We start from the raw sequence: 24,552 nt of genomic DNA, 5'->3' as shown, positions 1-24,552 counted from the left end.
CCACGCAGACACGGGGAGAACGTGCAATCTCCACACAGACAGTGACTCAATCGAACCCGGGTCCCTGGTGCTGTGATGCAGCAGTGCTAACCACTGTGCAGCCCTATGTACCTTGCTGCAAGATTGCCCAACCAGAATGCAACCTTAACCATCCCATCTGCACGTTCGTCCCACTCTCCGCGGGAATCGAATCGACCGGAATTCATTTAGAAGTAACCTTGTTTAAAATTAATCCGGGCAGTTAGTTAAGTTAATTTGAAAGATTTGTGGATGCTCCATTATCTTAAAACCAATTCCATTATCCGTCGGGGGGGTCCCTGCCATAATGCCAGCTAATCATAGAAATCATAGAAACCCTACAGTGCAGAAGGAGGCCATTCGGCCCATCGAGTCTGCACCGACCACAATCCCACCCAGGCCCTACTCCCACATATTTACCCGCTAATCCCTCTAACCTATGCATCCCAGGACTCTAAGGGGCAATTTTTAACCTGGCCAATCAACCTAACCCGCACATCTTTGGACTGTGGGAGGAAACCGAAGCACCCGGAGGAAACCCACGCAGACACGAGGAGAATGTGCAAACTCCACACAGACAGTGACCCGAGCCGGGAATCGAACCCGGGACCCTGGAGCTGTGAAGCAGCAGTGCTAACCACTGTGCTACCGTGCCGCCCAACTTTTATATTCATGTCTCCGAGTTCTATCTCCCTCTCTACCCCCAACACACAAGAGGAAACATCTTCGTTTCCTCAAGTCAATAAACCCGACTGGAATATTGCCTCACAACGCCAGGGACCCGGGTTCGATTCCCAGCTCGGGTCACTGTCTGTACAGAGCGTGCATGTTCTCCCCGTGTCTGCGTGGGTTTCCTCCGGGTGCTCCAGTTTCCTCCCACACTCCAAAAGATAAAGTTAAAGTTTATTTATTAGTCACAAGCAAGGCTTACATTAACACTTCAATGAAGTTACTGTGAAATTCCCCTAGTCGCCACACTCTGGCGCCTCTTCGGGTACACAGAGGGAGAATTTAGCACCTAACCAGCACACATCTTTTGGACTGTGGGAGGAAACCGGAGTACCCGGAGTGTAACTAACTTGAGATGTTACACTGAAAGTGTATTTGCGAAAGTAACTCTGTGAATCCTGCGGGCTCACGTTGCATCTCAACCATCGGACATAATAACTGAAGCAGCATCTTAACATCTGCAGCCCAGCTGTGCACTCGCTAACGTCACCAACTACTGGGCCAGACCCGTAGACTTTGGTAAGCCTGTTAACAACCATGTGGAATCAATGAAATATTACTCCGAGCGTTCACTTCAACACTAAAGCATCTTGGGGCAGGCACAGCGGCACAGTGGGTTAGCACTGCTGCCTCACAGCGCCAGGGACTCGGGTTCGATTCCCAGCTTTGGGTCACTGTCTTTGTGGAGTCTGCACATTCTCCCTGTGTCTGCGTGGGTTTCCTCCGGGTGCTCTGGTTTCTTCCCACAGTCCGAAAGACGTGTGCTGGTTAGGTGCTAAATTCTCCCTCTGTGTACCCGAAGAGGCGCCAGAGTGTGGCGACTAGGGGAATTTCACAGTAACTTCATTGAAGTGTTAATGTAAGCCTTACTTGTGACTAATAAATAAACTTTATCTTTTGGAGTGTGGGAGGAAACTGGAGAACCCGGAGGAAACCCACGCAGACACTGGGAGAATGTGCACGCTCTGTACTGTCAGTGACCCGAGCTGGGAGTCGAACCCGGGTCCCTGGCGTTGTGAGGCAATATTCCAGTCGGGTTTATTGACTTGAGGAAACGAAGATGTTTCTTCTTGTGTGTTGGGGGTAGAGAGGGAGATAGAACTCGGAGACATGAATATAAAAGCACAATACTGCAGATGCTGGAAATCCAACGTAAAAATTGAAAATGCTGGAAAAACTCAGCAGGTCTGGAAGCATCTGTGGAAAGAGAAACTATTTCAAGTCTGAATGACTCTTCTTCAATGTCATAAATATACAATAGCTACTGATGAAGGCAACAAGGAATTTGGGTTGAATTGGTTGCCATTACTCACCAGGCTAATATTGAAGGCTAATCTGCCCGAGAGGCCTGCCCATATCTCTGGAACATAACCCCAGCTAGTGTGAGTGCATGGAACAGGTTGTCAAGGATAGAGTACAAACTCTGTTCCAGCAGTATTGGAATTCTGTCTGTACGGTTCTGGTCACCCTATTATAGAAAGGATATTATTAAACTAGAAAGAGTGCAGAAAAGATTTGCTAGGATGCTACCAGGACTTGATGGTTTGTTATATAAAGAGAGGCTGGATAAACTGGGACTTTTTTTCCCTGGAGCGTAGGAGGCTGAGGGGTGATCTTATAGAGGTCTATAAAATAATGAGGGGCACAGATCAGCTAGATAGTCGACATCTTTTCCCAAAGGTAGGGGAGTCTAAAACTAGAGGGTATAGGTTTAAGGTGAGAGGGGAGAGATACAAAAGTGTCCAGAGGGGCAATTTTTTCACACAGAGGGTGGTGAGTGTCTGGAACGAGCTGCCAGAGGTAGTAGTAGAGGTGGGTACAATTTTGTCTTTTAAAAAGCGTTTAGACAGTTACATGGGTACGATGGGTATAGAGAGATATGGGCCAAACGCAGGCAATTGGGATTAGCTTGGGGGCTTTTTTTTTAAAAAAAGGGCAGCATGGACAAGTTGGGCCGAAGGGCCTGTTTCCATGCTGTAAACCTCTATGACTCTAGTTGATCTGGGCGAACGAGACAAAATGGTTGTCCATATCTTACCGGCACCGGCTATCAGCTTGGTACAAAGAGAAGAGGCAATCCTGTCTTGATTAGTAATTCACTTTATTACTTATCGTTGTTAGGCAGTATACAACATAAACCGTGCAGTTTGTATCAAACCTATGCAGTCTAAAATGCACTAACATTGGTTTCCATGGCAATTCCTACGTATTCACAGAATACAAGAGATATTACCCGAGAAAAAGAGCTGCGCTGGCCAGGCGTCCGTCTCCCCTCTGGATGCCGTCCCCACGTCCTCCAACGTAGGGTTTTCCTCTTGCGCGCGGTTAGTTTCCGGAGTTTCACTGCAGCTGGTCCCGAAACTCCCGTTCCCATCCTGTTGTTATCTCTTCCAAGATATGCTGCCTCTTTGTTGTTGGTTCAAATTTCCTCGCTTACTTCCTATCTTCCCGTAACTGGCCCTAGCCCGAGGTCGGATTACCTCATTGCTCCCCTGGCTAAATCAGGACTTTTGCCGTACAACATTTCCTTTGTAACTGAGTAGGTTCAAGCCAGTTTCAGGCTTCAGGTTACTGCAGTGCAAGTAGAGTTTGCAGACTCTAGCTGCCCCTTTCCAGTCACTGGCCGACAAAGGGGTTCGAAAACTTGTTTGTGACTGCAGATAATTGGAGGCAACCGTTAGAAATTGACCTGATCAAGGGCTTCGATTAGGCAGACATAATGAAGATGCAATTGGGGGTGGGGGGCAAACAAAATTGAGGGTCATAAATGTGAGATGCAGGCAGTCCTTGGACTGACAACCCAATTGGTTCCTGAAAAGCCACATGGCAAGTTGGAATGTCGTTGAGTCAGAACCGATTTTCCCAAAGGTATGATGTTACGAATGGGTGATTGGGTTGTGAACACATGTTAATGCCGAGCCCTTCAGGTTTTCCTGTGCATCTGCTGGACGGCCCCAGCTGGTGGTGAGCCAGTTGTCCGAAGGTATTTGTCAGCCAACAAGTCACTAAGAGATTAAACCACACGGATATGCCAGAAGATGAGCCTGGCGCAGTGCTGGCATGTTTACTGTGCTCTGTGTAAGTGTCCATGCCTAAACTAGACACACAAAACCAAAAGCACTGCCGCTCCCACTCCGCTGTCCATCTGCCATCCTGGTATGGAGGGCATTAACTATGAGGAGAGGTTGGAGAAACTCGGTTTGCTCTCTATGGAATGACAGAGGGTGAGGGGAGACCTGATAGAAGTCTACAAGATTATGAGGGGCAGAGTGGATAGTCAGAAGCTTTTTCCCAGGGTGGAAGAGTCAATTACTAGGGGGCATAGGTTTAAGGTGCGAGAGGCAAGGTTTAAAGGAGATGTACGAGGCAAGTTTTTTTTACACGGAGGGTGGTGGGTGCCTGGAACATGTTGCCGGGGGAGGTAGTGGAAGCGGGTACGGTAGTGATTTTTAAGGGGCGTCTGGACAAGTACATGAATAGGATGGGAATAGGGGGATATGGTCCCCGGAAGGGTAGGGGGTTTTAGTTCAGTCGGGCAGCATGGTCGGTGCAGGCTTGGAGGGGCCGATGGGCCTGTTCCTGTGCTGTAATTTTCTTTGTCCTTTGTTTCTGTCCCCGCACCTCTGTACTGTAAATCCACATTTTTACCGGAAAATCAAGAGGGCGGCTTCCCTGCTTCCATGGTCGAGCTCGGGGTCAGTGACCCTAAAACGTAAAAGACGGGTGGCGCAGATCCTTGTAACGTCAGAACCGGCCTGGTAAAGCTAAAGCAGGGTGCAAATTTATAAATATCCCAAGTGCCCTTCGTCGCAACTCAAACATCGCACAGTCGAGGACTGCTTGTGGTCAGTAATAAATCCCATAAGGAATTCAGGAGAAATTTCTTTCCCCGGGATTGCGGTGAGAACATTGGAATTGCTGCCATACGATGAGGTTAAGGCAAATAGCGCAGATGTATTGAGGGAGAAGCTGGATAAGTACGTTGGGGAAGCCGGGGGGGGGGGGGGGCGGGGGGTGGAGGAAAGAAATTGAAGGCTATGCTGGGGGTGTGAGATGGCAAACAGGAGGAGGCTCATGTTGGAGAGTATGGACCAGATGGACTGAAAGGCCTGTTTCTGTGCTGCAAATGCCAAGTAGTATCTTGTGTAGAAGCTTTGCTTTTAGTTATTGTACTCAGGAAGGTGAGGGATGCGGGTGCTGAGATGGATGTTTTCTGCGTCAGTGTCCAGCATCTCCAGGAGCTTGCCATCTTTCCGTTTCGGATTAACAGAATTGTTACAGCACAGGAGGAGGCCATTTGGTCTGTCGTGTCTGTACCGGTTCTCCGAATAAGCAATTCCCTTAGTTCTGTTCTCCTGCTGCCTCCCCCCCCCACCCCCACCCCCATAATTTCCTTCGATTGAACCTGCCTCCACTGTGCTATCAGGCAGTGTATTCCAGATCCTGACCACTTGCTGCGGTTTTTAAAAAAAAAAAGTTTTCCCTCACGTTGCTTCTGCTGCTTTTACCAATTAATTTAAATCTGGGCCGCCTTGTTCTTAGTCCTTTCTCTAGCTAGTAGGAACAGTTTGCCCCTCTCCACTCTGCCCCAGACCCCACATCATGATTTTGAACACCTCTTTCAAATCTCCTCTCCGCCTTCTCTTCAAGGAACACAGTTCGAACTCCTTCGGTCTGTCTTCATAACTGAAGTTTGTCATCCCTGGAACTTAGCATACATACATAGGGTGGCACAGTGGCACAGTGGTTAGCCCTGCTGCCTCAGAGCTCCAGGGGCCGGGTTCAATTCCGGTCTCGGGTCTCTGTCTGTGTGGAATCTGCACGTTCTCCCCGTGTCTGTGTGGATTTCCTCTGGGTGCTCCAGTTTCCTCCCACAGTCCAAACATTTGCTGGTTAGGTTAATTGGCCATGCTAAATTGTCCCTTACTGTCCAAAGATGTGCAGGTTAGGTGGATTGGCTGTGCTAAATTGCCCTTTAGTGTCAGGGGGATTAGGAGAGTAAATATGTGGGGTTACGGGGGTAGGGTCTGGGTGGGATTGTTGTCAGTGCAAACTCGATGGGCCAAATGGCCGCCTCCTGCGCTGTAGGGATTCTATGATGACATAAAACTCTGCAGTGTGTAAAATAACCCATTAATATAATGTTGTATCTTATATAAGGTAATATACATTATTACAATGATATAAAATAACATCAAAGTGATATAAAATGATGTCTTGTGTCTCTGTATTCACCATCCTATTAGAGAAGGTGGATGGGCTCTTGATGCTGCCAACTCTATCACAAGACGATTGGATAAAGCTGTCTCTGATCTGGTATTGGGGAAACTCCACAGATGTGCCAAAGTACCTTCATCAGAACCATCCTGTGATCTCTTCTAACTCCTCCAGATCTCAGAAGTCTATCGCCTAATCCCTCTGTGTGAATTTTTTTTTTAATCCCCACATTCCATGACCCCTCTTGTGTGAGAGGTTGTGTTTGTGGCATTGCCGTTTTTGACATTGAAGTCCAGTCTCGCAGTGTGCTGCCCATTACTTCCAAAACCTGGATTTCTAACGTGCCGGTTTGCGAGCCTGAAGGTGTTGACCCTGTATGATCGTGTGCTGCTGTAAGGGGAGACCCATAAGTTCATAAGATATAGGAGCAGAATTAGGCCATTCGGCCCATCGAGTCTGCTCCGCCATTCGATCATGGCTGATTATGCTCCTCGTCCCCATTTTCCTGCCTTCTCCCCATAACCCTTCAACCCCATTCCCAATTAAAAATCTGTCTAACTCCCTCAAATTTACTCACTGTCCCGGCACTTTGGGGCAGCGAATTCCACAGATTCACAACCCTTTGGGGGAAGTAGTTTCTCCTCAACTCTTGTTTTAAATTTGCTGTCCCTTATCCTGAGACCTCTCGTCCTAGGATGTCCCACAAGGGGAAGCATCCGCTCCAGATCTACTTTATCCAGACCTTTTATCGCCTTGTACACCTCAATTTGATCTCCCCTCATTCTTAATTCCAGAGAGTGTCGGCCTAAACTGTTCAATCTCTCTTCACACGACAAACTCCTCCTCTCTGGAACCAATCTAGTGAACCTCCTCTGAACTGCCTCCAATCCCACTACATCTTTCCTCAAATAAGGGGACCTAAACTGTGCACAATACTCCAGCTGCGGCCTCGCCAGTGCCTTGTGTAGTTGCAACAATACTTCCTTACCTTTTATATTGTATTCCTTTAGCTTTAAATGCCCACATTCTGTTCGCTTTCTTTATTATCTGCTGTACCTGCACGCTAGTTTTCTGTAACTCATGATCGAGGACACCCAGATCCCTCTGCACAGGAGCACCCTGAAGTCTCTCCCCATTTAGATAATAAGCCGCCTTCCCATTTTTCCGACCAAAATGCATGACCTCACACTTATCCACGTTAAACTCCATCTGCCACATTTTGGCCCACTCTCCTAACCTATCCATATCCATTTGTAAGGCTCTTATTTCCTCATTGCAACTTACTGTCCCACCTATTTTTCTGTCATCTGTAAATTTGGTTATAGACACCCCCTCACGTACATAAGAACTAGGAGCAGGAGTAGGCCATCTGGCCCCTCGAGCCTGCCCTGCCATTCAATAAGATCATGGCTGATCGTTTTGTGGACTCAGCTCCACTTACCTGCCCACTCACCATAAATCTTAATTCCTTTACTGTTCAAAAAATGTATCTATCCTTGCCTTAAAAACATTCAATGGGTAGGACTGCCCTGACTGCTGAGTTAGCCCAACATCAGCTTGGTGCTGCTTGCTCGGTGGAGGAATTGATGAGGGTAACCTTATTAAGTACTAACCTCAACTGCTCCACTGGGCATGGAATTCCACAGATTCACAACCCTTTGTGTGAAGAAGTTCCTCCTCAACTCAGTCCTAAATCTGCTCCCCCTTATTTTGAGGCCATGCCTCCTAGTTCTAGTTTTACCCGCCAGTGGAAACAACCTCCCTGCTTCTATCTTATCTATTCCCTTCATAATCTTATATGTTTCTATAAGATCTCCCCTCATTCTTCTGAATTCCAATGAGTATAGCCCCAGTCTACTCAGTCTCTCCTCATAAGCCAACCCTCTCAACTCCGGAATCAACCGAGTGAATCTCCTCTGCACCCCCTCCAGTGCCAGTATATCCTTTCTCAAGTAAGGAGACCAAAACTGTACACAGTACTCCAGGTGTGGCCTCACCGGCACCTTATACAGCTGCAACATAACCTCGCTGTTTTTAAACTCCATCCCTCCAGCGATGAAGGACAAAATTCCATTTGCCTTCTTAATTACCTGCTGCACCTGCAAACCAACTCCTTGTGATTCCCGCACAAGGACACCCAGGTCCCTCTGCACAGCAGCATGCTGCAATTTTTTACCATTTTAAATAATCGTCCGTTTTGCTGCTTTTCCTCTACGATTCGCTTTGTGCCCTCCACAGGAAGCCATGCAGAATCAAGTGAACACAAACCCGGAGAGGACGAATTCGGTCACTGTCGCCACACCGCAGTTCATCATTGCACCGGCCGGGGTAATGAACCTTACCGGGCTGGTTTCTTCGACGTCTACCAAAATGACCTCAGGTGTGTACCGTGCAAGCCATGGGCTTTTTCTTAAAAGGGCTAACGAAGAAAGATGCCACCACCGAATTCGGGGGGGGGGGCGGTGGTGGGCATCCACCGTGGGTTGTAGTGGGTGGACTACATTTTTCTTGTAATTACTACTGCTCGGTAGGACTGCCCTGACTGCTGAGTCAGCCCAACATCAGCTTGGTGCTGCTTGCTAGGTGGAGGAATCGATGAGGGTAACCCTATTAAGTACTAACCTCGCCAACCACCTCCTCGGACTTTGCCAGCCACTCCATTCCCATCTCTCCCTGCGTTTTTCTCCAGACTAGCCCATTCGTTTTGCAACAGGTGATCTTGCAAGCGCTCCGGTGGCCGGTTTGATGTCGGGTAAATTCCCCCACCCCGCACTGTTGCACCATGCACTCCTGCAGTTGGTACCGAGGATCCCAGCCAGTTGGTGAAGCGGAAACTAAGGCCCAGAGTTTTTCTTTACCGGGAGAGCTTCTGGACTTGTGCAGTCTCAGAGCTCTCCCCGCAACTCAACCCAGTGTCCCAGCTTTCCCTTATTTACATGCTCTTCTGAACACCAGTAGACAAATGTAAACTGATTAATTAAAGGGACACATCCCCTCTTCATATGTGCTCAAATCCGATTAATACCGTCATCCCTTTCTCCTAACCGTCACGTTAGCATCATAGAATCCCTACAGTGCAGAAGGAGACCATTACGACCCATTGAGTCTGCACCGACAACAATCCCACCTGGGCCCTATCCCCATAATCCATTGGGGTGGCACAGTGGGTTAGCGCTGCTGCCTCACAGTGCCAGGGACCTGGGTTCGATTCCCAGCTTGTGTCACTGTCTGTGTGGAGTTTGCACATTCTCCCCGCGTCTGCATGGGTTTCCTCCGGGTTCTCCGGTTTCCTCCCACACTCCGAAAAATGTGCAGGTTAGGTGCATTGGCCGTGCTAAATTGTCCCTTAGTGTCAGGGGGACTAGCTAGGGTAAACGCATGGGGTTATGGACCTGGGTGGGATTGTGGACAGTGCCGACTCAATGGATCGAATGGCCTCCTTCTGCACTGTAGGGATTCTATAACCCATGTATTTATCCTAACTAGGCTCCCTCACACTAAGGGGCAATTTAGCACGGCCAATCCACCTAACCCACACATTTTTGGACTGTATTTACCCTAAGAGGCAATTTAGCATGGCCAATCCACCTAACCCACACATTTTTGGACTGTGGGAGGAAACCGGAGCACTCGGAGGAAACCCGTGCAGACTCCACACAGTCACCCAAGCCGGGAATCGAACCCGAGTCCCTGCCACTGTGAGGCAGCAGTGCTAAGCACTGTGCTACCGTGCCGCCCTTGTAACTGACAAAACATTATCAGAGATAAATTATATGAAGAGTAAAGCTCCCTCTGCCTGTCCAATATACCAAGAAATGTGTGGGGCAACGTTGTACTCCCTTCCAAAGCCCGGCCACCTAGAATCATAGAATTGAATCATAGAATCCCAGCATTGCAGAAGGAGGCCATTCGGGCCATCGAGTCTGCACTGACCACAATCCCTCTCAGGCCCTATCCCCCTAACCCCACACATTTACCCTGCTAATCCCCCTGACACTAAGGGGCAATTTACCATATCCAATCCAGCTAATCCGCAAGTCTTTGAAATGTGGTAGGAAACCCACACAGACACGGGGAGAGCGTGCAAACTCCACACAGACAAGGGGTGGCACAGTAGTTAGCACTGCTGCCTCACAGCGCCAGGGATCTGGGTTCGATTCCCGGCTTGGGTCACTGTCTGTGCGGAGTCTGCTCGTTCTCCCCGTGTCCGTGTGGGTTTCCACCGAGTGCTCCAGTTTCCTCCCACAGTCCAAAAGATGCGCCGGTTAGGTCGATTGACTGCTAAATTGCCCCATTAGTGTCCCGGGATGTGTAGGTTAGGGGGATGTGCAGGGTAAATACGTGTGATTATGGGGATAGGGTCTGGGTTGAATTGTTGTCGGTGCAGACTCGCTGGGCCGAATGGCCTCCTTCTGCCCTATAAGGTTCCTATGACAGTCACCCAAGGCCAGAATTAAACCCAGGTCCCTGGCGCTGAGAAGCAACAGTGCTAACCACTGTGCCGCCCTAGTTATATGGTCCACTTACTGGCCCACTCAAAAGGTCCCAATGGTTGTGTAATGCACACTACAAATTCAGTTTGGCTTCCTGGCTTCTAAAATATTTGGCTGTGGTTCCCTCCCGTTCAGTCAAGGGGACATTGCTTGCACTGGCAGACTCCTGGGGTGCTAACGGGCAACAGTGGCTGTACCTAGTACCACCCCAACAAAGAACAGTACAGCACAGGAAACAGGCCCTTCGGCCCTCCAAGCCTGTGCCGCTCCTTGGTCCAACTAGACCAATCGTTTGTATCCCTCCATTCCCAGGCTGCTCATGTGACTATCCAGGTAAGTCTTAAACGATGTCAGCGTGCCTGCCTCCACCACCCTACTTGGCAGCGCATTCCAGGCCCCCACCACCCTCTGTGTAAAAAACATCCCTCTAATATCTGAGTTATACTTCGCCCCTGTCACCTTGAGCCTGTGACCCCTCGTGATTGTCACTTCTGATCTGGGAAAAAGCTTCCCACCCTTCACCCTGTCTATCCCCTTCATAATCTTGTCCACCTCTATTAGATCTCCCCTCATTCTCCGTCTTTCCAGGGAGAACAACCCCAGTTTACCCGATCTCTCCTCATAGCTAAGACCCTCCATACCAGGCAACATCCTGGTAAACCTCTGCACTCACTCTAACGCCTCCACGTCCTTCTGGTAATGCGGCGACCAGAACTGGACGCAGTGTCCCAAATGTGGCCTAACCAGCGTTCTATACAGCTGCATCATCAGACTCCGGCTTTTATACTCTATACCCTGTCCTATAAAGGCAACCATACCATATGCCTTCTTCACCACCTTCTCTACCTGTGTTGCCACCTTCAAGGATTTGTGGACTTGCACATCTAGGTCCCTCTGTGTTTCTATACTCTTGATGGCTCTGCCATTTATTGTATAACTCCTCCCTACATTATTTCTTCCAAAATGCATCACTTCGCATTTATCCGGATTAAATTCCATCTGCCACCTCTTCGCCTTTCTATATCCTGCTGTATTGTCCGACAATGCTCATCGCTATCCGCAAGACCAGCCATCTTCGTGTCATCCGCAAACTTGCTGATAACACCAGTTACACCTTCTTCCAAATCATTTATATATATCACAAATAGCAGAGGTCCCAGTACAGAGCCCTGCGGAACACCACTGGTCACAGACCTCCAGCCGGAAAAAGACCTTTCGACCGCTACCCTCTGTCTCCTATGGCCAAGCCAGTTCTCCACCCATCTAGCCACTTCTCCTTGTATCCCATGAGCCTTAACACAGTGCCTTTCCACTCGGAGTCCATCCATGTTTCTGTTTGCCCTTTCACCCCTTCCCTTCTCATCGCCGCAGATCCTCCTCCGCCAATGGAGGCGTCTCCTAGCTGGGCAGAGATGAAGATACCCAAGACCCCCATAACCCTTTGCAATGCTTCAGGAAGAGAGGGAGTGAAGGGGGAACTTCAAAAAGGAACAACCAATGATTCCTTTAGCAGTAGCGTTTATATTCTTGTCACTTGCCAATTATCACTTCTCTTTCATGGGCCGTCACTAATAAAGATCTGACAGTATTAACAGAATTGAAGAAGAGCATTTGCGTGTTTATATTGGTTCGAATCCAGGTCACTGCACTGTGATTTCCACTGCAAAATGGCCTTGATTGGTTATGATTGTGTGTTTGTGCTTGCGAAAATGTGCGTGTGAAAGTGTATGTGTCCGCCTTGCTATTCGGAGAGGTCACTGGAACTCTTTCCCCCACCCCTCCCCTGTGATGGTTGAGGTCAAATCACTGTCTCTAAGCCATACAAACCGGCAAGGTCCCAGATATAAACACACACTGCAGGTCAGGCAGCATCTGTAGGGAGAGAAACCTAAAAAGTAGAAGTTTATTTATTAGTGTCTCAAGTCAGCTTACATTAACACTGCAATGAAGTTACTGTGAAAATCCCCGAGTCGCCACACTCTGGCGCCTGTTCGGGTAACACTGAGGGAGAATTTAGCACGGCCGACACACTTAACCAGCACGTCTTTCGGACTGTGTGAGGAAACCGGAGCACCCGGAGGAAACCCACGCAGACACGGGGGAGAACGTGCAGACTCTACACAGACAGTGACCCGAGCCGGGAATCGAACCTGGGTCCCTGGCGCTGTGAGGCAGCAGTGCTAACCCACTGTGCCCACCATGCCGCCCACGCCTACTCAACGTTTCCTGTCGGAGTTCGTCAGTGTGTTTCTGGTGAGGTGGACGGAAGGATGTTACCTCGGTGTCCTTAGGTTAAGAATGAAGAATGGGCCTTGGTACAAGCTCATTTTTAGTGTCTTGACACTGGTTGCACCATGAGAAATAGCAATATGTGATGGTGTTTCGTAAGGGATTTTATTTGGGGGGGGGTGTGTGGAAAGAGTGCACTCAGCAGTGCTGATAAATAACTTGTAGCATGTAGCTTAAAGTGCTGCTCACAATACATTGCTTAATGCGCTCAGTGTTTCTCAGGAGGTGGGTACTGGGGGGTGTTGAGACAAATGCGAGAGAATGTTGAAAACTGGTGAGACCTCGGGGGTGCAGTTGTGAACGTGTTAACAATCAGGCGGGAAAGCAATCTTTGATGGTTTCGAAGGGGTGTTCCAGTGGAGGTAATGTATCAGGCCGCTCCATGACGTGTAGGAGACGAGCACAGGCATTGGCTGGTTTCCTATTTTAATCTTTTTCCCCCTCATTGTGATGGGTGCCGGCCCTTCCTGGCGTAAGGTTTCAAGAGTGCCTGGTCTAAGTTGCCATTCTTTGCAGCAGCGTTGAGAAGGGTGATCATTGAACTGTTTGTCTGTGGGCGTCGTGGCAGCCTCGACTGACAGGCCTGTATTTAGAGAATCCCTACTGTGCAGAAGCAAGCCATTCGGCCCATTGCATGTGCGCCAACTCACTGGAGCGTCCCACCCAGAGCTTATCCATGTAACCCCGCATATTTACCCACATTAAGGGGCCATCAATTAGCATGGCCAATCCACCTAACCTGCACATCTTTGGACACTAAGGAGCAATTTAGCAGGGTCAATCCATCTAACCAGCACATCTTTGGACACTAAGGAGCAATTTAGCATGGCCAATCCACCTAACCTGCACATCTTTGGACACTAAGGAGCAATTTAGCACGGCCAATCCACCTAACCTGTACATCTTTGGACACTAAGGGGCAATTTAGCATGGCCAATCCCCCTAACCAGCACATCTTGGACGCTAAGGGGCAGTTTAGCACTGTGGGGATTCTATGATTCAATGCACCCTAACCAGCGCGTCTTTCGGACTGTGGGAGGAAACCGGAGCACCCGGAGGAAACCCACGCAGACACGGAGGGGAGAATGTGCAAACTCCACACGGTGACCCGAGGCTGGAATTGAACCCGGGTCCCTGGCGCTGTGAGGCAGCAGTGCTGACCACTGTGCCACCGTGCTGCCCAATATTGGGGTGGGGAGGGAAAGAATAGGGGTAACGTTTCGAAATGCTGAATAATCATTTGGGCTGCTTTTTGTTTTAACATTAGCCACCCCCAACCACCACCCTCAGAGTGGCAGCCAGTCATTCCATCCCTGCTGCTGTTCCACCTTAGCTGCCAGCTCAGTCTAGACAGACGATCAATCCTGTAGTCTTCCACGTCTGTGCTTCTGTATCAGAAACGAAAGCACCCTGGATAGCATCCTTTTCAAGAGACTCAATCAAAGTCTGTCTCCATAATTAGGAATAACTGGTGCTCAATAGTCATTTGTGACTTTTTAAAAAAAATTGCCTGTATCATGATTTTGAAAGAGGGTAAACGCTGGCAGTCAGGGGAATCTGCCCGGTGCCCTGTGCTCTGTTAGTTACGCAGCACTATGTTTTTGCCATGCTTGGTCAAAATGCCTAACTTGAATCTGAATCTCCTTGATGTCCATCCTCGGATGCTCGTGTCTGTCTCTTTGGTACTGAGTCTAATCCCTCGTTGCCTCTGCAGGTGAATCTGGTGTATCCACAGTGCAGTTTGGTAACTCCACAACCTCAGTACTGGCTACGCTGGCTGCTTTAGCTGAAGCTTCAGGGCCACTATCAAATTCACCCAGAGTTGCAGGTAATTTCCACAAATGTATCGTGAAGTATGCCAATTTGCAGACACCCTTTTTTAAAATATAGATTTATCAAATACAACCTTCCCTGCCCCAGCTAGGCTCCCATAATGGGTGCAAGTGTGTAGTTCAAGTGTACGTAGGAACAGGAGTAGACCGTCTGGCCCGTTGGGCCTGCTCTGCCATTCAATTTGATTATGGCTAATCACTTACCTCAACGCCACTCCCTGCACTGTCTCCATATCCCTTGATGTCATTAAGGGCTGGCACAGTGGTTAGCGCTACTGCCTCACGGCACCAGGGACCCGGGTTCAGTTCCCGGCTTGGGTCACTGTCTGAGTGGAGTTTGCACGTTCTTCCCCCTGTGTCTGCGTGGGCTTCCTCCGTGTGCTCTGGTTTCCTCCCACAGTCTAAGGATGTGCAGCTTAGGTTGATTAGCTATGCTAAATTGTCCCTTAGTGTCCAAGGATGTGCAGGTTAACTGGATTGGCTATGCTAAATTGTCCCTTAGTGTCCAAGGATGTGCAGGTTAACTGGATTGGCCATGCTAAATTGCCCCTTAGTGTCAGGGGGACTAGCTAGGGTAAACGCATGGGGTTACGGGGATAGGGCCTGGGTGGGGTTGTGGTCGGCGCAGATTCGATGGGCCGCATGGCACTGTAGAATTCTATTGGTTTCCAGAAATATCTTGATTTCTATCTTGAACGTGCTCAGTGATACCACAGCCTTCTGGGGATAGAGAATTCCACCGATTCGCGCACGCCCCCCCCCCCCCCCCCGCCCCCCCCCCACCCACACACACACACACGTGTGAAGAAATCCTCCTCATCACAGTCCTAAATGGCTCTTACCCTGAGATTATGTGCCCTGTTTTTAGATCCACCAGGGGGAACTCCCTCATCTGCATTTACTATGCCGCACCCTGTAAGAATTTTGTAAACCGCAATGAGGTCACCCCTCGTTCTTTGAACCGCTGGTGCATACACACCCAGTCTCCTCAATCTTGCCTCATCAGGAAATACCACCATCCTAGGGGTTAATCTGGTGAACTTCCATTGCGTTCCATGGCGAATGCTTCCTTACATAGGGGGACCAAAAGTGTATGCAGCGCTCCAGGTGCGGTCTCACCAAGGCTCTATACAATTGTGGCAAGACATCTTTACTCCGGTACTCCAATCCCCTTGCGATGACAGCTAACATCCCATTTGCCTTCCGCATGTAGGGTCCGCTCGTTCCTTAGACGAGGGGACAGCACTGGTGCGAATTTTAAAATGAATTTATTTTTACTGAACAGAAATTAACACGTCAAAAGCGAGAAGGAAAAACAAACTTGGAACTGGCTTTTGCTGCCAGCCCCTGTAACTGAGGCACACTGAACTGAGGTTGCACAGGATCTCTCAAACAAACTGCCCAAACACACACTAAGATCCACAATATATCTCGTCCCTTATCTCGTTATTGTAAATGTCCTTCACACGCTGTCTCTTGTCTGGCAAACAGGTCTTGCAGCTGCGGGATTTGTTTGCCTGCTGTGTACCCTTCAGGAATGCATCTTTTTTTTTTAGCTAACCCAGCATGCACAATGGTTAGCACTGCTGCCTCACAGTGCCAGGGGCCTGGGTTCGATTCCCGGCCTTGGGTCACTGTCTGTGCGGAGTCTGTACGTTCTCTCCCCGTGTCTGCGTGGGTTTCCTCCGGGTGCTCCGGTTTCCTCCCACAGTCCGAATGACCTGCTGTTTAGGGTGCGTCAGCCGTGCTAAATTCTCCCTCCGTGTAACCCGAACAGGCACCAGAGCGTGGGCGACTAGGGGATTTTCACAGTAACTTCATTGCGGTGTTAATGTCAGCCGACTTGTGACACTAATAGATAAAAACTTTAAGTAAGTCAGAGAATGAAACCAGATCATTTTTTCTTGCTTATATCTACAGTTCACAGCCACTGAAGGATGTGCATGTTGAGTGTGTGCGCGCGCGCGCTTGTTGGGGTGGATAAGACAGGGAAGATATTACACTGGCATGGTGATTATGTTTGTGGAGGCCAGCGATACTGTTTTAATACCAGATCTCTCCCCCCCCCCCCCCCCATCTCAAACAGCCGGATGATTTTATCGGTGTCCATCACAATGCTGTTAGGCTGAAGTCTGTCCTTGAAAGCTGCCTCCTGCATCTGTTAGAACAAAAGAGTAAATTGCAGGCACCTCTTGACATTGTACAGCTTTTTCAGTCCGGAAAATCTGTGCCCGAGATTGTTGGGAGTTTGCAATATGACTGGATGTGGTTGTTGTGAAAGTGGGATTGCCTGTGTGCGTGCGTGCGTGTGTGTGGAGAGTAATTGAGATGGCCACTCCTTTGAGAAACACTCATTGAGGCGACAGCTATGACAACACAAGAAGTGGGAGCCAGAGTAGGACATTTGGCCCTTCGATTCCACCATTCTGTAAGCTAGTCGTCAACTCCCATCCCCATATGCTGCTGATTCTCTCCATGTCCAAATATCAGTTGATCTTAGCTTTGAATATACTCAACAACTCCCCTAAAGAAGGAGCAGCGCTCTGAAAGCCTCGTGATTCCAGATAAACTTGTTGGACGTTAACCTGGTGTTGAGACTTCTTCCTGGGGTAGAGAAAGCCAAACGTTTGCATCCCTCGTGGATGTCTCCTCACCTCAGTCCAAAATGACCAATCCCTTATCCTGAAACTTCTGAGACTCTGTGACCAGGAGTAAAACAGCCTCTTGGCATCTATCCTGTCAAACCTCTCAGAATTCTTTGTTTCAGTGAGAGCACCTTACATTCTTCTAAACCGCGGCTGGTACAAGCCATTCTTACTCATTCTCTCCCCATAGGACAACCCTCTCATTCCAGGAATGAGTCTAGTGAATTTTCTTTGGTCAGTTTTGGGTACTCTAGGGGAGGCGATGGCCTAGTGGTATTATTGCTACACCATTAATTCAGAAACTCGGCTAATGTTCTGGGGACCCGGGTTCGAATCCCGCTTCGGCAGATGGTGGAATTTGAATTCAATTTTAAAAAAAATATATCTGGAATGAAGAATCTACTGATGACCATGAAACCATTGTCGGAAAAACCCATCTGGTTCCCTTTAGGGAAGGAAATCTACCGTCCTTGCCCCAATCTGGCCTACATGTGACTCCAGAGCCACAGCAATGTGGTTGACTCTCAACTGCCCTCCAAGGGCAACTAGGGCTGGGCAATAAATGCTGACCAGCCAGAGACGCCCATGTCCCACGAAGGAATAACATTTTTTAAAAATCAAATTTTTTTTAGATTTTACTTTTAATTTCAGCAAGGTATCCTGTGGTACCTTTCCATTATCCTTTATTACGTACTAAAGACAGGATGCTGGAAAAAGCCAACAGTACTTGGAAGAATACAGTGGCACAGTGGTTAGCCTCACAGCGCCAGGGACCCGGGTTCGATTCCCGGCTCAGGTCACTGTCTGTGCGGAGTCTGCATGTTCTCCGCGTGCCTGCGTGGGTTTCCTCCGGGTGCTCCAGTTTCCTCCCACAGTCCAAAGATGTGTAGATTAGGCTGACTGGCCATGCTAAATTGTCCCTTAGTATGCAAAGATGTGCGGGTTAGGTGGATTGGCCATGCTAAATTGCCCCTTGGTGTCAGGGGGACTGGCAGGGTAAGTATGTGGGGTTATGGGGATAGGGCCTGGGTGGGATTGCGGTTGGTGCAGACGCGATGGGCCGCATGGCCTCCTTCTGCACTGTCAGGATTCTGAGTACTTGGGTTAAAGATTCAGCTGGGACTTTTTTTATCCGAGTGTCTTTTCTCTTCCAGATTCTAATCGAACATTTAGACAGACTGACCGTTTTGCAGCATCTGTCTTTTAAATTCTGGTTTACTGTCTGCTCCATATTTCCTTTTCGATATCTAACTAGCTTTTCCGCCTCGCACCTTAACGCCCGAGAGAGAGAGAGAGAGAAGCCTCAAGCTGGCTCTGGTAAACAGATGCTGGGTCCTCCAGGTCTGTATTTCTACCTGCTTGCCTCTGTCCCGAATCAATTCGGTAATTTTGTTGTTTTTGTTTCTTGGCTCCAGCTACGACGGAGGAGGTGGTAACTGCAGACTCGGTCGACTCGGCGATTCAGCAGGTGGTGGGGAGCGGAGGTCAGAGAGTCATCACCATAGTGACCGACGGCGGTGTCCAGCTGGGCAACCTTCCAGCGGGCATTAACACCAGCCAGCCGTTCATTGTGACCATGCAGGATGGGCAGCAAGGTAGGTCCCCTTGAACAACAAAGAACCACTGTGCGCTGTCCAGAATTGGGGTCTGTGGGATCATAGAATTCCTACTGTGCAGGAGGAGGTCATTTGACCCATCAAGTCGATGGGCTGAATGGCCTCCTTCTGCACCATAGGGATTTTAGGATTCTAGCATGCGGCGGTTTGCCATCAGAGCATTAAATAAATCTGAGCTTCCCTCAATTAGGACATCATCAAGATATTCTGGAACAAGTCATCCAGTGAGCCTTGCTGGAAGAGGCATTTGTTTGTGTTATCAGCGGGAGGGGGGGATTAAACTTAGCTATGATGTCTCCAGTCGCTTGTCACTGCCTGCTCTCAGAGCTCAAGCCACAAAGAATGAACATTACGGTGAGCTATTGGAGGGACCATGGATTTTTACTGCCCCACCCCCACACTCAGCAAGAGAAAATTGTGGGACAAATGTCACTGGGTTGGGAGGAAGTTTAAGTTTAGTTTAAGGTTTATTTATGAGTGTCACAAGTCGGCTTACATTAACACCGCAATGAAGTTACTGTGAAAATCCCCCAGTCGCCACACTCCTGTTCGGGTACACTGAGGGAGAATTTAGCACGGCCAATCCATCTAAACTGCACATCTTTGGACACGAAGGGGCAATTTAGCATGGCCAATCCACTTGACCTGCACATCTTTGGACATGATGTGGAGATGCCGGCGTTGGACTGGGGTAAACGCAGTAAGAAGTCTCTCAACACCAGGTTAAAGTCCAGCAGGTTTATTTGGTAGCAAAAGCCACACAAGCTTTCGGAGCGCTTGCTGCTCCTTCGTCAGGTGAGTGGGAGTTCTGTTCACAAACGGGGCACATAAAGACACAAACTCAAATCTTTGGACACCCAGGGGACAATTTAGCACGGGTCAATGCACCCTAACCAGCGCGTCTTTCAGACTGTGGGAGGAAACCGGAGCACCCGGAGGAAACCCAGGCAGACACTGGGAGAACATGCAGACTCCGCACAGACAGTGACCCAAAGCCGGGAATCGAACCCGGGTCCCTGGCGCTGTGAGGCAGCAGCGCTAACCCACTGTGCTGCCCAGTATCAGCTGGAGTGCAGTGGCATAATAATGAGACCGAATATGGTGTACTGTCTGATTTAATCAGGGAGTTCTGCTCACAGGAGCAATATTTACTGAGCAGAATCCTATCCTTGCCTCTAGTTCTGACAGTCCCAACCACCCATGTTGAAGAAGAGACCATTATCACGGAAGAAATGCCAATAAAGAAAGAGTGTCTGGAGGAAGTCCTCAATCACTCGGAACCAATCGAGAAGGTAAGAGTGTTTTATTCTTTTTATATTTTAAAAAAAAAGTTTTTTGATGTTGGCTTCGGAAATCTTACCAAATGCAAGTTATGGTTTCGCAGAAATGATCAGAGCCTGAACGTGTAAGATAAGCTAAAGCAATGGTTCTGTTCGCGAAGAAGCCACGCTGATTAATAAGGCCATTTTTAAAAAAACAACAATGCTCTGTGGTTTATTTCCGGAGAGATGGAATCCAAAAGCCAGAGAGATTGTATTAAACTTGTACCAATGCTTGGTTTTGTCACAACGGCGCAGGTCGGGTCTCCCGATCGTTAGAAAATTAAGTAAAAAGAGGCACCAAAGGTGCAAATCAATTCAATGGGAAGATAAGTTTATTTATTAGTGTCTGAGTAGTAATATTAGTATTACAAGTAGGCTTCTATTAACACTGCAATGAAGTTACTGTGAAAATCCCCTAGTCGCTACACTCCAGCACCTGTTTGGGTACACTGAGGGAGAATTTAACACGGCCAACGCACCCTAACCTGCACATCTTTCAGACTGTGGGAGGAAACCGGAGCACCCGGAGAAAACCCACGCAGACACGGGGAGAACGTGCAGACTCCACACAGACAGTGACACAAACTGGGAATCGAACCCAGGTCCCTGGCGCTGTGAGGCAGCAGCGCTAACCCACCATGCTGCTGTGTTGTCCTATGTGGGTGGAAACATCGTCCCTCCAGGGAAACAGGCGTGCTGACCACGACTGTCCCTGGGCCACAGGCGCATTGACTGCCACTGTCCCCAGGCTGGGGGCGCACTGACCGCGACTGTCCCAGGGCCGGATGTGCACTGACCGCGACTGTCCAAGGGCCGGGGGTGCATTGACCGCGACTGTCCCGTGACCGTAGACACACTGACTGCGACCGTCCCAGGGCCGGATGTGCACTGACCGCGACCGTCCCAGGGCCGGATGTGCACTGACCGCGACTGTCCAAGGGCCGGGGGTGCATTGACCGCGACTGTCCCGTGACCGTAGACACACTGACCGTGACCGTCCCCGGGCCGGAGGCGCACTAACTGTGAACGTCCCCAGGCCAGGGGGGCACCCCCCCGGGCCAGAGGTGCCGTGACCGCGGCTGCCCCCTGGGCCGGAGGCGTGCTGACTGCGGCTGCCCCCCCCAGGCCGGAGGCGTGCTGACTGCGGCTGCCCCCCCCAGGCCGGAGGCACGCTGACCGTGACTGTCCCGGCTTCAACTTCATTTGCCCACCTGTTCCCCGAACCTTTAATTCCCCGAGAGATCATTAATCTGTCTAACCCCGGCCTTAACTGTATTCAGTGAAGGAACACCCACAAACCCTGGGTCAGGGAATTCCAGACATTCACAACCTTCTGAGCCATTTCTCCTTGCCTCGGTCCAAAATGGTCATGGGCTGAGGGCGTCGCTGGCCAGGCCTAGTGTTTACTCTCCATCCCTAATTGCCCCTCGAGAAGGTGGTGGGTGAGCCGCCATCTTGAACCCACTGCTTTCTCCGTGTGAGGTAGGTACACCCACAATGCTGTTAGGGAGGGAGTTCCAGGATTGTTATTGGACATCAGTCAGTGCCCGTGTGTGAGGTAGGTACACCCACAGTGCTGTTAGGGGGGAGTTCCAGGATTGTTATTGGACATCAGTCAGTGCCCGTGTGTGAGGTAGGTACACCCACAGCGCTGTTAGGGAGGGATTCCAGGATTGTTGTTGGACATCAGTCAGTGCCCGTGTGTGAGGTAGGTACACCCACAGCGCTGTTAGGGAGGGACTTCCAGGATTGTTATTGGACATCAGTCAGTCCCCGTGTGTGGTGTCGGTACACCCACAATGCTGTTAGGGAGGGAGTTCCAGGATTGTTATTGGACATCAGTCAGTGCCCGTGTGTGAGGTAGGTACACCCACAGCGCTGTTAGGGGGGAGTTCCAGGATTGTTATTGGACATCAGTCAGTGCCCGTGTGTGAGGTAGGTACACCCACAGTGCTGTTAGGGAGGGACTTCCAGGATTGTTATTGGACATCAGTCAGTGCCCGTGTGTGAGGTAGGTACACCCACAGCGCTGTTAGGGAGGGACTTCCAGGATTGTTATTGGACATCAGTCAGTCCCCGTGTGTGGGGTAGGTGCACCCACAGTGCTGTTAGGGAGGGAGTTCCAGGATTGTTATTGGACATCAGTCAGTCCCCGTGTGTGGGGTAGGTACACCCACAGTGCTGTTAGGGAGGGAGTTCCAGGATTGTTATTGGTCATCAGTCAGTCCCTGTGTGTGGGGTAGGTGCGCCCACAGTGCTGTTAGGGAGGGAGTTCCAGGATTGTTATTGGTCATCAGTCAGTCCCTGTGTGTGAGGTAGGTGCGCCCACAGTGCTGTTAGGGAGGGAGTTCCAGGAGTTTGACCCCAGCCACAGTGAAGGAACAGCCGATATATTTCCAATCGGGATGGCGAGTGTCTCGGAGGGGGAACAGCTGATCGTGTTGCAATGCATCTGTTGCCCCTTGTCCTTTGTGGATGGTAGGGATTGCAGGTTAGGAAGGTGCTTGGCAAATTGCTGCAGTGCATGTTGTGGACGGCACACACGACCGCCCCGGTGCTGGAGGGGGGTGAACGCTTCCGCTGCTATTAAAGGTTTGTTGTTTCAGGAGACAAATGATTGCTTGGAGAGGGAACTACTCCAGAAACAGCTCCACGAGGCGAACCGCAAAGCGCAGGAGTACCGGCAGCAGCTGATGAAGAAGGAGCAGGAGGCCGAGGAGTACCGCATGAGGCTGGAGGCCATCGCCCGGCTGCACACCACGGCCGAGGAGATCACCGTGGTGGAGGAGGTGACGGACGACGGCGGCGGCACGGTGATCACCATGGCAGCGGAGCTGGAGGGTCCCGAGACCACGGTGGAGACGATGGAGCAGCCCACCGACATGGCGACAGAGACAGTGACTTCGTAAAGGAAAAGAAAAATCCCCTCGCCTCGCTGAACCTTTTTCCTGACGCATTTTGTTTATCGGATTCTGTGCACCTGCGTGAGCGGGAACCATTAAGCAGCTGGGGGAAGGGGCGGGAGGGGGTCATGCTGTCTGGTCGGTCACTGCCACACCACATACACAAACACACACACACACACACACACGACGTTCATTTTTTCTGATCGTACAAGGATACCTGTTGGAACTTGACACCAGGAAGCCTCTTGAACACTAGCGGGTACAATATTCCCCTGACCAAATCTTCAAAAAGAAAGGAGGGGGGGGGGTGGAAGGGAGGAGGTGGTCATCCTTTCGTCAAACTCCAGAAGCTACAATCCACGTTCGTGCAGATGAAAAGAAACACCCCAGGAGCCGGGGACTCGGCTTGGGACGTGGTTGACGCGGGAAGGAGGAAGCGGTCGTCGCGGAAATGAAACCTCCTCGCCGTCGACCCTGTTTTGAGCGACCTACGGAAGCTGGAGAATCCTCGGAGGGACAGCTAGCCAGACGACGCTGACCCTACAGCTAACGTGACCACCCATCTAGACACCGTCGGCTCCTGTCCCCTGCGGGTCACTGATTTACACCTGCGTTTTTAACCATCTATTTGGTTTTTTTTTTCACACAAAAAAATAGGAGAGACTGCTTGCCTGAATGATGGGGAAGAAACAAGCAGCACAGAATCTGCTGGTGGATAATTTTAAATTATTTTAAAATGTACGAATCTTCCACACTGTAATATGCAATCTGATAAAGGGAGTGGTTTACGGGCGGGTTGGGGCAGAGAGTTCAGTGATGAAAACTTTTACAGAATGGCTCTGGTGATAGTATTTGATACTCTGATCTATCAATTTTGTTTTTGTCCATATTCCTACGAGCTTGTCTATCTTGACAGGTGTCGTTTCACCCCCCCACCCCCCGAACCTTTTGCTGATGGGTAGACGGAGAGTTAAAAAGCCCTTTTCTTGCTCCTCCTCCAGACTCTGCGAAGAGTTGCATTTGTATAGCGCCCTCTTGCACCTTTGGGAAACGCCTCAAAGCACTTCACCTGCAGCGTGCAAATTACTCTGAAGCACCGTGACCTGTTGTTATGGAGGCAACGTATTAACAAACAAGGTAGCAGCGCTGATCGTTACCTGGTCCCCTCTCTGTGTACGCGTGTGAGAGAGAGAACGCTGTCCTTAACCGTGGTGACCCCAGGGGGGAGGGACACTGTCCTTAACCGCGGTGACCCTGGGAGGGACACTGTCCTTAACCGCGGTGACCCTGGGAGGGACACTGTCCTTAACCACGGTGACCCCAGGAGGGACACTGTCCTTAACCGCGGTGACCCTGGGAGGGACACTGTCCTTAACCGCAGTGACCCCGGGAGGGACACTGTCCTTAACCACGGTGACCCCGGGAGGGACACTGTCCTTAACCGTGGTGACCCCGGGAGGGACACTGTCCTTAACCGTGGTGACC

The 24,552-nt window shown here is 50.0% G+C and overlaps 1 protein-coding gene across 3 annotated transcripts in view; it reads left to right on the top strand.

Moving 5' to 3' along the window:
- LOC144489221 (GA-binding protein subunit beta-1-like) overlaps nt 1–23,353 on the top strand; it is a 58,783-nt gene extending 35,430 nt beyond the window's left edge. For 2 of the 3 annotated variants that reach the window (XM_078207061.1, XM_078207062.1), the window contains exons 5-9: nt 8,203–8,344; nt 14,461–14,574; nt 18,639–18,818; nt 20,019–20,131; nt 22,768–23,345. In XM_078207061.1, coding sequence (XP_078063187.1) covers nt 8,203–8,344; nt 14,461–14,574; nt 18,639–18,818; nt 20,019–20,131; nt 22,768–23,070 — 852 coding nt within the window. In that variant the 3' untranslated portion in view covers nt 23,071–23,345. Of the gene's footprint in view, nt 1–8,202; nt 8,345–14,460; nt 14,575–18,638; nt 18,819–20,018; nt 20,132–22,767 lie in introns of all 3 variants that reach the window. The other variant, XM_078207063.1, reaches the window with a different exon arrangement.
- The last annotated feature ends 1,199 nt before the right edge of the window (nt 23,354–24,552 follow it).

Source organism: Mustelus asterias, unplaced genomic scaffold (assembly GCF_964213995.1).
Source record: "Mustelus asterias unplaced genomic scaffold, sMusAst1.hap1.1 HAP1_SCAFFOLD_2017, whole genome shotgun sequence".
Lineage (NCBI taxonomy): Eukaryota > Metazoa > Chordata > Chondrichthyes > Carcharhiniformes > Triakidae > Mustelus > Mustelus asterias.
The sequence above is the reverse complement of the archived record's forward strand: the minus strand, read 5'-3'. Positions and strand labels throughout refer to the sequence as shown.